General features: G+C 47.4%; 3 protein-coding genes across 3 annotated transcripts in view; all 3 read right to left on the reverse strand.

Moving 5' to 3' along the window:
• Positions 1-12,508, reverse strand: part of LOC149345398 (nicotinamide N-methyltransferase-like) — a 66,976-nt gene extending 54,468 nt beyond the window's left edge. The window contains exons 1-2 of the mRNA XM_089547420.1: positions 12,503-12,508; positions 12,223-12,357 (exon numbers count right to left, since the gene is read on the reverse strand). Coding sequence (XP_089403546.1) covers positions 12,223-12,357; positions 12,503-12,508 — 141 coding nt within the window. The remainder of the gene's footprint in view (positions 1-12,222; positions 12,358-12,502) is intronic.
• LOC149345399 (uncharacterized) lies at positions 1,248-6,522 on the reverse strand. Its single transcript, XM_089542830.1, has 4 exons — positions 6,383-6,522; positions 6,076-6,264; positions 5,613-5,994; positions 1,248-1,327 (listed from the first exon to the last, which is right to left on the reverse strand). The coding sequence occupies exons 1-4, from the start codon at positions 6,509-6,511 to the stop codon at positions 1,248-1,250; spliced, it is 780 nt and encodes a 259-aa protein (XP_089398956.1). The 5' UTR covers positions 6,512-6,522.
• On the reverse strand, positions 6,854-9,153 carry LOC149345400 (uncharacterized). The gene has a single exon (XM_089546617.1). It carries the CDS (start codon positions 8,763-8,765, stop codon positions 6,984-6,986), a length of 1,782 nt encoding a protein of 593 aa, XP_089402743.1. The 5' UTR covers positions 8,766-9,153; the 3' UTR covers positions 6,854-6,983.
• Positions 12,509-13,229: the final 721 nt, after the last annotated feature.

The raw sequence follows: 13,229 nt of genomic DNA on the forward strand, positions 1-13,229 counted from the left end.
GATTTCTACTTTAAAAACGACCCCACCTAATTCAACTTCTTGATTACGCACTCCTAGAAGACGCAATGGCTCGCTCCTCACGCCACAAAACGTTGAAGTGTCGTCGCATTTAAACGCAACTAAGCGTCCCAACAAGCACTTAAGTTTCCTACTGATGACAGGAACAGTTGCACCTGTATCAACGAAAGCTAATGTAGACACGCCAGCCTTGAAACAAGAGAAGCATTGCCAGAAGCATTGAAACAGGAGAACGGATACCAGCACAGAGCGGACGTCCAGCGGCCTCGCCTCCATTGGCCATGCTGGATCATTTCCCGGATCAAATGAGAAGGACTGGCGAAGCGGTGACGGACTACACCGCGTGCGAAAGTAGTAGTCATACTCCGATCTGAAGCCGGGGAAGAATTCCGAAGGGTGGTGTGCCGGTTGAAAGGGGTACGCAGTCAGTCAGTCGTGGTGGATGCATTCTGGTAGGCCAGGCGCGCTATAAAGATTGATGGCCCGTATCGAGAAGGTTGACAGCGGTGGCAAAATCTCGAAATGTGTTTCCAGCAGAGAATAAATACCAGAGACGGCGTTCAAAGGCTCGCGCCTGGTCGATGCCGGGACCGACTCCGCGCTCTCTCGTCGCGGATGCGCGGAGGCCGCTCGCAGTACCATTGGTACTGAGGTGGCCTCGGAACCTTGACTGAAAAAGGCTTCGGCGGCCGCTGCAGCGAAGTGAATGCGTGGTCACAAGGGGATGTCTGGGTCAATTCCTGTCGAACTTCCTGGCGAATAGTGAAGGCGAGATAACTCGAGGAAGCAGCGTCAATTGTAGCGACTGTTGCGACTGTTTCCAAGCAACCGAACTGCACTGTTGTTCGTCGAATTTGCAAATTCTCAAATGTTCGGCAGTGCCGCACAACATCGGTGGCGGAGGTGGGCTATCTTTCTGTGTAATAAACGTATAGATGTCTTCAGCGAAGCCCTTAAGCAAATGGCCCACTTTGTCCTCGTCGGACATACGAGGCGAAGCTGCTGTGGAGAGCTTGAGTATTGACTGACTCAATATACAGTGTGCAAGTCTCAGCGGGAAGCTCAGCCCGATGAGAAAGTGTCTGCTCAGACCCCGTATTTTCCGAGGAGGAGTCACCAAAGCGCTTACTAAGTTCTGCCACAAAGCGTGATCAAGATGTCAAGGTGTCTTCGTGATTTTCGTACCATGTAAGGGTCGTGTCCGTGAGGCACAATACGACGTTCGTTAGCTAGTAGTTTGCCTCGCACTTGTTATAGCGGATCACTCTTTGGTAATGCGTGAGCCACTCGTCCACGTCACCAGCTGCGTCTGAGAAGGTGTGGGGTTCACGATAATGCAGCCAGGAGTTGCTGAGCGCAGGTTTGAGTTCTACACTTAGGGACATCTCGGTCACGAGAGGGGGTAGACTGGCAAGACGTCGACTGCGGCGAGGCTTAGGCAGGTGCTCCGTTGTTGGCAAGGGCGTACTCAGCAAGCCTCCACCGGGTCGTTACGAGCGGAAAACCTTTACTCAAGGCCGGTTCACGCCAGGCGTACCAAGTCAGTTCCCGATAGCATTCAGCAGACCTAACTTCCGCCTCTTAATCACTTCTGATCCTTCGTGGCAACATATGCATATTCTGGGCAGGTGAGCGGCATTCCACAAAGCAGGCTTCAGAGAGACAAGCATAAAATGGCTAATAAGTGCAAGCATTCTAAAACTAGCCACCCTGTACACGCAATGACCTATGACCTCGAGCGCACTGGGATCTTAGAAGAACGCTTATATAATCTTATTCCATGAAAAAGGGGGACGTGAAGGGCTAGAAATATTATATAACGGTCCGCTCACTGATTATAGCCTACAAAGCATTTACTTATTTATCATTTATTTACCATTACCATTTGCCATTACCTTACTACCCAGCATACCTTATTTACCATTTTCCAATAATTAATTACCGTGATCCTTCTTGTCTGTATAAAAACCCACTCATTATGTAGTGCATCTACGGGGGGACTTTTAAGGTAATAAACTGAACTGAACTAAGGCAATCGCTAATAGAGAAGAGCAACCTTGGCCACAATAAAGCAAATAGTGAGGCATCCAGGCAGTTTCTAGTCTCCGCTTGTATGGATGTGATGTGTAGTGTCACCTAGCCATTAATTCCTGGCCTGGTCAATCTCAGCGGATGAAATGACAATTGTCTCCCCATTATTAAACTGCTCTCTGGACCTTCTCCACAAATCCTCTAGTCATGTCTTACTTTTTCCCGTTTTTTGGAGAATTGAGCATGTCCTCGCTATTCAGCAACCATAGTGCTTCGCAGCTTCTTTCGGCGGCATCGTACACTTCAGTGTTGGTGGCTCTTGCACTGGTCCACTGGATAAGAATATGTTCCATCGTTTCCCTGTCTTGCATGCAGCAACTTCAACGTCATCCGTGGTGTCAAATTTTTGTCGGTTAGCCCTCGTCCTCAAGCAGCCAGCCCTAGCCTCGAAAAGTAAGATACTCCCTAAAGGAATGTCAAAGAAGTTTTTCCTTTTGATCTTAGATTTAGCCGTCCCATAGAGCTTCAACCTCGGCTTATCAAGCATTTTCGTTTTTCAGTGAGTATTTTCAATGCATCGTCCTTTCTGATTTTACGTTGTCTTACTACTGTTTCTTCCCTTTGAAATTTGTATTTATTAGCAAGCCATGTAGTATCGACACTGCACCGGTAAGTACCTGCATATTTTTACCACCCCCCGTTTTATATTCATTACATAAACCGTTCTTCATACTGCACGTTTTTTGTCTCACACGCTTATGATGGTGGCCATCCCATATCTCCTTGAACTGCTTCAGTAGTAGCGTTTCCGTGTGCCCGGAAGGCAAACCTACAGACTGTCCTCTGCTTTATTTCAAGTGCCGAATTTGTGGCAGGTCCCAGGTACACCACAGCGTTTGCAATCGTGAAGACCGATACCATTACGCCTTTCCAGATTCCCCGAATTTCTTATCAGTTTTATCCCTAGAGGATGCAGTCCTTCATGACAGCTGCACTTATTGTTATCCGGATATTTATATTTATCAGGATACCAAGATACTTGTACGCCTTAACTAAAGCTAACTATTAAGTTTTGTAGCGTGATAAACACCCGGCTCATCATCGTAAACTATGACTCGTAATTTTTCAGCGCTAAATCTCGCTCTAAGAGCCTCCGCCTCTTTTACGCGATTCTCTGCAAGTCTGGCAGGCCTCTCACGCCGTCTGCCAGCAGAACGATATCATCGGTGCGCGGTACACGTACGCGAAGGATGGATGGACGGAGGATAGGGGCGTCCCCTTTGAAACGGAGTGGTGGCAGTTGCCACCATGCTCGGCTATTTTTCCCTTTATTTTTGTTGAAAGGTAGTAACAATTGGCCAAAAATATTTCACTTTGTTTAAATACATTTTCAGTCCTGCATTCTAACCCCATGTCACCTATCTGCTCTTGAGAAATCAATATTCCAATCGCTTTTTGCTAACTTACATCGCATATTCATTCACACTACCAATTTTAACCCTAAACCATAGGGCCTCAGGAGAGTAACATCGATATCTGAATGGATACCCTCACATTCCAGTATGAGAACAGGCGATAGTTCAATGCATCCTGGAGGACCGGAGCAGACAAGGATACGCGCATAAGCACAGAGTGCTGATCGCCACTTACAACCAGCGTTATTACACTAATCAGTTCTGTCATTACACACCAGTTTGCTGGCGCGGCTGCCGCAAACGTCGCTGGAACTAACGGCGCTGCAGTCGCGCTTTTATGCATGTCTCGCGCGTCGTCTGCTACACCTCCGGAAAGATAGGCGGCGCTGCATTCATAACTGCAGGTTAATGCCTTATCCCGGCGTGAGCAAAAGATTGTGGTACATGGTGGAAAAAGCAAGGGTACGCTCACTGAGATTGGGAGGAACTACTGGGTGCTAGATGAGGTGCGCTTCTCCCTCCTACGTGTTGTCTGTGTCTCGGGCCTTCCAAGCACTTCGATTTTTCAATGCGTTCTTTTCGGCGGTTACAGCACTTCACGCAAGTCAGATCTTATAACAAACCTGTTTCAGTGCACAAACATCAAGCTGTGTTCTGAATGGCCTATCATGCCACATGCTATGACATGAGCGCCAGGCGCTGCAAATGTGGGATATCAACCATTGCTCCCTAAATCTCTTGGCCTGCAACTTTTGAGAGTGCTGCCTTCAGTGCCAGGACCGTGCTATTTTTGCTCCAACGCGGCAATTGTCTGCGGTGACTACTTTCGGAGTTCGCCGCCACTTGACCAAGATGTGTCCTGACACATCCACAGATATTTAGGGCATCTGCTGCCATCAGCATTCTCCGAAGGTCGGCGACAGAAGCTGCTTGCGCGACTGCTTACAGCCATTCACGACACAGCTGCCATCTTCTTTTCAACCATCGTTTATAGATCCTTTTCAGTTCCGCATCTCCTCGCCGCGCCAACAGGGAGCATGCGGCCCGCCGCCGCGCCCGCCACCGCGGCGCTGCTGTCGAAGTTTGCGCCAAGGAAGTGCGTCGTCTGCTACAGACGCGTACCGTTCCGCTGTCCTCCCGCACGGCGCTTAACCGAAGACATTTCTCACGCTTCGTGGCGTCATTATCTGCGCTTCGTAACTTTAAATAGTTAAACTACGTGTGCGTAGAAGCGACCAGTGCTTTAGAAAAAGATGGGCATCAGTGATTACGTTTCGCTTCGGGCAGAATAGTTGCTTTCGTGCGTCTGTAGAATGCGGCGTTTCCATCGCATTGCGCTTGAACGGTGACCTTACCCTTCTGTATCAATCCCATTGGTCGCGAGTAATTTTTACTCTTGCTTTCCAAATGCGAAAGTCAGCCAGACAAGAAAGCCTGAACGTCTGCCCCGATTTTATTAAAGATTAGAAGAACCCTCCAGACTAGTCTCGAGAGGTTCCATAAAGCGACTTATTAGTTTTCAAGGCACATATAGAGAGCTGCCCGATAAATATCATGCTGACATTTTTCTGCTGCCTCTGGTAAATACTTATAGAATAAAAAAAATCAAACACACGTCTTTAGTACTTATAGAATGAAAAAAAATCACACACACGTCTTTAGTACTTATAGAATAAAAAAAATCACACACACGTCTTTAGTGGAGTTGCATCAGCGAATTACAGTTTATTAAAACTCTTCACACACTTTCAGGCGTCTTCCTTTTCACTTCGGTCATTATTTACACAAGCTTTGCTTTTTTACGTTCCCTCCGAGCTCTATTGGCACTGTCGTTCTCTTGGCTCTTCTTCCGGGAAAAAAAGTGCATTCGTGTGACCAAATAGAAGTGTACAATCTGTGCTGTAAAATCACAGCTATGCTCTGGGCAACCGATACAGTTAGTTCCTCTCTTCGCAAGGGCATCTAAAACATTCCAGAAAAGGTCCCCAAAGGCTTCTTTTTTTGATGTTTGCTCAATGGTCTCTTCTATGCTTTTCACGCATGCAAACAGTTTCCTTGAAGGACAAACAAGGCTGCCAGTCACAAACTCTCGTTCAATCACAAGCATAGCTTCAGGCGGTAGAGAGTCTTGTGAAGCCATTGTATCACTTTTGCACTCCATGCAGGAGGCCACCTTCATCATTTTATGGGCCACGTATCCCGCTAAATAGTACAATGCCGCTTTTTCTGGACTTGAAACACTGTGCACGTCATCGTCAAATGGGGCTGACAGCCCCCTCGAAGGCAGTGATGTGAGTCGCTGGAAGACTTCATCTTTAACTTTTCTCTTTTGTAGTAGTGCTTCACGCCGCTTCTCTCCAAGGCTCTCAAATGTGCTCAGCAGAACTCGTTCATCCCCTGCTTCACAGTTCCCTTTTGTGGCAAGCTTAACAGGTGTGTAAAGGGACAGTAGTCTGAAAAGCTGGCTGAATTTGGTGACGGTTGGATGGTCTTCGTCTCCTCCGAAGGACCTCACGAGCCCAAAGAATCGCTGCAAAGCAAGAAATTTGAGCTTAACAACTGTGATTATGAGGAGCTGAAAGAGGAAACACGATGGAAGGGATACGGTTACCTCGAGTGGATCCTGGTTCAGGCTTGCTGTCAGAATGTAGCTCACGCCTTGGTTGAACAGGAACTCCACAAGTGACAGCACAGACATCAGTGTTACACGTAGGGACTCGATAGTCTGCCTAGATGCGAACAGCTTGACATTAGGAATAGATTCCGTCTCGTTCAACATTGTCAAGAAGTCGTCCAAAAACTGAAAACATATAAATGAAAACAGAAAACAGTGTTTCGAGAAAATTGGTGTGAGTGCAAAGTTTTAAGTCTCGGTTCTTTCCCCACAGTAAAAAGGCGACATAAAACAATTCTGGCACCTTAATTTTTGGAGATCCCTTTCGTATTCCAGCTGCAGGAACCTTGGAGTTCAGAATGTCAAAGAGGTCATTTAGTAGCATCGTGAACTGTTCCGTTCCAAAACTGTCGGCGAAGCCAGGTACCATCATTTGTCTGTAGACCTTCAGGCCAATTGACACACTTCGGCTGAAGAGCTGCAAGCGAAAATGAGTAAAAGAAATTTGTAAAGCTTGGAAAAACATGATGGCAAATTAGTTTTGAAAATGCCTGGGCGCTGACAAGCACAGATGTAATGTATAAGCATGCAGTTTTATGGCACCAACTGCTTACAATGTTTACAATGACTGAATGGCCAACTTTACCTGAGTCGCCAGACGAACGTTCATGGTCTGGAGCTTCTGTGGCTTGACATGGTGCTCAGTCAACTTAGGAACCACTTTTATAGCGGCCTTTTTTTCCGCCTCAAAAAGACGTTCATAGTGCTGGAAATTTGCTTGGTATTCACCTACCTGCAACAAATTATTGTACACCATTTCGTTATATGCAGTAATTAAACATAGGTGAACAAGTCTCTGTTACACAGCGTCATCACTCAAGAGACATGCATATCCAAGGAATTATTTAACTTGCCTGACCATATTTGTGCTTCATCATATGATTCCGGATGCATTTCACGATATGTGGCACGTCACAAATGAAGTGGAGGAATGTTCCCTCTGGAAGGCAGGGATGTTCAATCTTGCACTGTGGGTGCTCCACCTTTCCGCTGATGCCGAGGTGTGTCCACATCGATTTGTTATTTCCGGCACCATCGCTTATCACTGCCAGTACGCGAGCACCATGTTCATGCAATTGTAGCACTGAGCTCATTACCACCTTTGCCAAGACCCATCCTGGCGCTGCACCCTTAGCTGCAAAAGTTGCTATGGGTTGGACCCATGACGCAAACATTGGGTTGAACATAACAACCAGTGCATGGTCTGCCAGCTGTTCTGTGCCAACTTTAGTAATATCCCCGTAATCTACAAAGCCATCAAATTTGTAGGACGACCTGTTAAACTCGGTTCCTTCCCTGAGTTTCACTTCATCGATGATTAGACAACCATATGTGTAATGTTCTGGCTTGCCTGCCATATGCAGTTTTATGCTACCAAGGGCAAATTTGTTTAAGCCGTAGCCACATGGAAGACCTTTCAGTAGCTGTACAAGACGGTTGGCACTTGGCAGGGGCAAAATCTTCATGTCAGATAGAGTTCTGTAACACTTTGGGCTTGTCAGCCTCAGAAGCAGACAGATCATAAGCCAGTCTGTAGTGTACCGGTGCCCACGTGGCGACTTGGCCGCTTGTTGCATGACGGCTGCCTGTATGACCATCTTTTGTGCTTCTGGCAGGTCCTGTGTCACTTCACCTAGACTTGTTGAAAACGCTTTCTTCAGTTTTTCACTGAGTTCGCTAATTTCTTTCTTCTTTTTCTCCCGAGCTGCAGCGGCACGAATGAGCCTCTTCCTCAAAACAGGTGCTGCAAGGCACACCTTTTTCTTGGGTTTCAGCCCACTTCTTCTTTTGAGGTCCTTCGTCATTTTTGCACACTTTATACAGACTCCTTTTTCTGCCTCAGTAAGAACTCTGCACTGCTTGTGGTATACAGTTCCTCCCCTGCTAGAGGTGCAACCTTGACAGACTTGCATAGTTTGTACAACCTGCACAATTGCCTCTACGTCTGCTAACGAAGTGATTGCCAAATCCATGGGCAGCGTCTGCACCAGTTTTCCGCGGGCAGATACAACATAACTCATGTCTTCGCGAACTACGACACTCTTGAGCACTGTATATACATCTGCCTCCAATCCTGCCGTGTAAAAAACAATCTGTGATCGGCGCCCATTTTCATCTTCAAGAGCTGCCGATCTCCACTGACGAGGTAACCTCAAAGAAGCACTCTTCTCCACCAGCTCATTAACATGCAAGCAGCTGTCTTGCACGGGCTCTGGTTGCTCTCGCTCGATATCGATATCTTCTGCAGCGTCGCTCTGCGTTGCCACTGCGTCTCTTGAGACGGTTGCTCTCTTTTTCGGAGATTTTCGCCGTTTACGATTCGAGGAGAAGTACATCGGGAGATTAGGAAATATGGTAGGAATTGCATCACTCCTTAGAGACCATACACCGCGCTCGATTTCAATCACTTCTCCGTTGATTACATGCTTATATGACTTCAGAATATCCCCTTCTTGGAAGTGGGCGTCGCACACTTTGCATGTTTTCCCCAACACCTTGTCTGCACGGGGTATCGCTCTCGACCATTTTGCAAGGAGATTTGGATCGGTTGGCGGAGAAAAGAAGTGCCTTTTCTCCGTGTTGCGCCGGTACCCGCTGGAACATCCCGGCACAAAACACGTTGGCATTTGGTTGACAGTCCTAGCACACTCTAAAGACCATAAATGACGCACACCACCTACCCTCTGACAGCGAAAAAATCCAAAACTTGGCGCTCGAGAACATTCGGCAGCCCACGCTACTTGCAGGCTGGGTCCACACCATGAGCGTCCGCACCCGACCACACACCGAAAGCTGCTGAGGCGTAGTGCACAAACACTCAACTCATAACGACAGGATCACTTGATAACAAAAGAACGCGACGCAAATGAGCACGACAAACGGAGCCTCAGAAACGTTGCTGAACCGCGGCGTGGCTAGCTAGCGTCGAGCGTGGCGCAAACTTCGACTGCAGCGCCATCTCAGAGGCCGGGCGCAAAACGCGGCCGCTTCGGGAGGAGAAGTTTCGAAACTGAAAAAGCTTTATAAACGGTGTTTTCAACAACCTTCCGGATTATTAGGCGTCCTGCCGCTAGCTTTCCTGAAGAGAAAACTCGCACAAACCTTCCCTGTTATTTGGTAGTGTTTAGCGTCATGTTACCAGTGCATAGAGATTGGAATCACGGTCGCTAGGTCACCAAGCGTCAGTGCCGACGTAAAAATTGCGTGGACACTTTAGCAACTAACGTGTCGAGAGGCGAAAGCTGAGGACATTATGCCGTGACGACTTCCGCTGTATGCGACGTCACACAGTTCCCGTGGCTATACTGATACCCAAATTATACACCTTTCTGGGATCTTTACTTTTATTTATTCAAAATACCCCCCAAAGGCCCTCATTTGAGGGTACTACAAGGGGGGGAGTGAGTACAAAGCATTGGTATAAGGTTAAAATATTGCACTAAAATAAAATAGAAATCACAAAATGTTAATAAAAAAATAGACATCCACAGAAAGAGTTACAACAATGCACATAGTAGCAATATCTGAGAATAAATAACAGCACCGCAAAAAAAAGACGACATCGGAAAAAGTGCGCTGATGTACAAAATGAACCCATTGTTAATTACGCTTAATTACACATTTTTCCATCTAATTTGTCACAAATCTGATGTTTTTCTGACCCTTTGTGACAATTTTTACTATGCCGTGACAACTTCCGATGGATTTGACGTCACACTGTTCACGTGGCTATATCGACGTCCGCGCTATTTCGACGCAATTTAGACATTTTTGCCTATAACAATTAATTAATTAAACTACAGTCATCAAACTTGGCTTCTGGTTCATTTTTTCTCCTCTATCTGAAGTCATCATTGCTTTTCTTCTTTTTTTTTGTTCCCGAGTTAAACGCGTATGACACGCTTCGTTAACTGACGACAGCATAAGCCATTGTCTTAATAGTGGCCTCAGCCGAGCTGGAAAGTGACACCAAATGTTCGTAATGAGTGAATATGAATGGCTCGCTTCCAGACGATGTACGTGCCGATACCAGCATCCCCGGACTTATAAGCCTGTATAAAAGTGCGCTCTTTTGGGTGGCTTTCACTTACATTGCAAATCTTTTCGTTTTCAGATCCCCTCCGGAAGACAGGGAAAGTGTTCAGGAACGGTTCCGGGCACAGTTCCCGCGAGGAATTCACCATTTTCTGCCGTCTAGAACGTGCTTGCAGTCCTTGATAGTATCGTCATCCTCAAAATGACGTTCACATACCCTACACAGCATATGCTGAGACGCACTATCTGCTCCCACTTTTTAATCTTGTTATTATAGCGAGGCGGTGTAAAGAAAAAGATAATCATTGCATTGTTTCTTGCGCAGCCGGCCCAGGATAGCGTGTGTAAGCTCGCTTGAAGTCATCTGGTGCACTGATTTCACCACGAAGTTCACTAAGAGCACCATCCACTCAGAAACAAGTTGTAAAATAAGGCTAGCCTTTCGTTTCTGCAGCGAACGAAATTTCCGCGAGGGGGACAGTGCCGAAGAGCTTGTCTGCGGCGCCACTGGTTCACGCCTCTCAGCCGCCTGCCGATCGGGCTGCGAAGCTGTCTTTGCTGCCTTGCAGCAGCGTCGTATGCTAGGCTGTTCTGCTCATGCAACAGACACGGAGTTTCTAAATATTACGTAGAGGAAAAGCTGGAGCCACCGTCTGTGAAGAGCGCTTCATCCAAAGCGGGAATGCAGGGAAGACGGGGTTGCGTGTTTGGAGTATCCAGTGTAGGCCGAAAACGTGGATTGTACCTGGACATTTGCGGTTGAGCCGCGATTCTTTCTTTTCTGCGCTAAGTTATTTCAATGCTGCATTTTTCACTTGCTCAGTAGATAGAACGTAAATGAAAGTGCGGCGTTAGGCTGGCGTGGAAACGTCCACAGAGAGGAGTCGTCGACAAGAATCGCATTTTTTAAGCCTCAATCCACGTTTTATGCCCAACAGTGGTGAATGCAAGTTGAAAACCTCGCCTTTCCAGCATTTCTGCACCTCTCCATGCTGGAGAAAGAAACTCTATGACAAGAGACTGCTCTGCGCATGCTCGCATTTTCGTCCGTTTTGCCTCTGCAGTCCTTCAAGGGGCGCTGTACGACCACCGTTTAGGCAACGCTTTTCCAGTGACGTCCTTGGAAAGACGCACGCACTGAAGGCGCCTCAGTACACAACAATCGCCTTTGTCATGCCGTCAATATATGCCTTCGCAACCTCTTTATCGTTGGTGGTAATTCAAAAGCACTGCATAGTTCGAACAGCTCAAATCGGCGATAATTTGAACTAGAAATTGAAGAAACAGGCAAGGAAAATTTCTTAACCGCGCTTCAGCTGCACCAGGTGCCCTTGCCTCAGGGAGATCGGACGCACAAAATATGCGGATGAAGAAGGGTGAAAATTAGCTCGTTAAGTGCATTCCTGAGTGTAAAAACTTGGAGAGCAAACTTAAACTTCGCCTTAAGGGAGATACACAATACTGTTAATGCCTGTATATGCGGAACTGGCCATTTGCATTCATGGGTCGCTGTTTGTCCTCACCTGTCGGAGTGGTGCAGCGATGACAGGGGCTGCCACCGTGGCGGCTTGCGAGACCCTCTTCCCGAGCAGCCTCTTGCGATAAGTCGTTAGTTTAAATTCGGCCTGGCATAGTGTAAGTCTGCTCAGAATTCGATGGGAAGGTTGCGTTGCCGTTACGAGATCACGTAACCCAAAGCCAGTTACCACCTTCTCAGGGAATAATTTCTAAGGACTTTTCGCTCGTGGCCAGTTACGCCAGCTTCTCTGCGACACAGGACCTTTACCGTTACTGCGCTACAAGCATCGCAGTGAAATCCGTCCCGACAGCGCCACTCCGGCCAGCCGAGTGTGGCAGAGGAAGGAGGAGCGTCTGTGACGGACGCCGTCTTCACTGCCTTCTGCCTCCATCCTAAAGGGGGGGGGGGGGGGTCGTAACAGCCCAGCCTCGACTCGAGGAAACACGTTGTGCGCCCACACCAGCTGAAGGGTCGCTCCTGCCGCAGGCGCACAAACGGTGCCCGTAGGCAGGTGCAAAAGTTCGGCTCACCTGTGCGCTGTGCTGCGAGTCTTCGTAGTCCGGAATGCCCTCCTTAGAAGCCCCGTTGGAGATGTGCGCCTCCGGGGTCTTAGTCAGCTTCGCCTCCGACTCAAGAGGGTGCTCCACGGGCCGCGGTGACGAGGCCTACCACAGTAGCATCGCACATTTAACTTGGCTCGTGTGCGAACACTGGCAGGCAACTCTTCCCCCTTCCAGCTGACTGCTCAGTACAAATGTTTCCCTCAATTCCCGATGTGCTCGGCAAATCCCTCGTATCTGACAGCATTACCGCCATGCTGGCCCATTTTAGTTCCATAATTAAAAGGAACATTTTCTGACTTAACAAATCCCCGCTGAATGTAAACCGCGGAGGTGGCGCCTGATTTCAAACCGCTTTAAACCTTCTCCCATAAATTACCGCTCTATTTGTCCAACAAGCACGTGCTGCAGTATGCATAAACATGTTCCAGCGTTGAATCTCGGTTATTTTTTGGAAAGTTATTCACGACACGGATTTCGAGACTGTGCATCTCACTGTGTATCTCACTTGTATCGTTCACGCAACCTTAAAACCCCATTCTTGATTTATCACGATACGCTGGCTATATTTCCATTTACTTTGCGAAAGCGTATGATAAGGTACATCGGAGACAACTGCTTCGCAAAGAAAATTAACTACAAATTGATCACAGGTTGCGATTCTCTCTCTGACGGCTCTGAATTTGTGACTGGAGCTCCTGCAGTACAGGAGTGCGTATCGGATGATGCCCGCTTCCTTTTCTCATTTGTATTACACGACATTCCCCGTCTTGTGAAGGAAAATATTTCGTAGACGACTGTCATTGCTCGCAGAATGATTTATAACGATTTCTCAGTACTGCAATCTGACCTTAACGCTATCGCCTTAATACGAGGCTGATAAGGTTAAGCATCATCAAATGTAAAGCTACGCGAGTGTCAATGGCAACTAATACGTCGACTTCCTGTTACTTGAACAGCAGTGTTTTGCAATCAGT

This window comes from Amblyomma mixtum, chromosome 5 (assembly GCF_055824585.1).
Source record: "Amblyomma mixtum isolate Tamu chromosome 5, ASM5582458v1, whole genome shotgun sequence".
Classification (NCBI taxonomy): domain Eukaryota; kingdom Metazoa; phylum Arthropoda; class Arachnida; order Ixodida; family Ixodidae; genus Amblyomma; species Amblyomma mixtum.

Excerpts from the sequence above, each read along its gene's own strand:
- LOC149345399 (XM_089542830.1), bottom strand. The coding sequence starts at position 6,511 with ATGATGGTACCTGGCTTCGCCGACAGTTTTGGAACGGAACAGTTCACG. Across the intron at positions 6,265-6,382 it reads AGGGATCTCCAAAAATTAAG|TTTTTGGACGACTTCTTGAC; the intron begins GTGCCAGAATTG and ends ATATGTTTTCAG. Across the intron at positions 1,328-5,612 it reads CTCCTGCATGGAGTGCAAAA|ACGCAGCTGGTGACGTGGAC; the intron begins GTGATACAATGG and ends ACACCTTCTCAG.
- LOC149345400 (XM_089546617.1), bottom strand. The coding sequence starts at position 8,765 with ATGCCAACGTGTTTTGTGCCGGGATGTTCCAGCGGGTACCGGCGCAAC.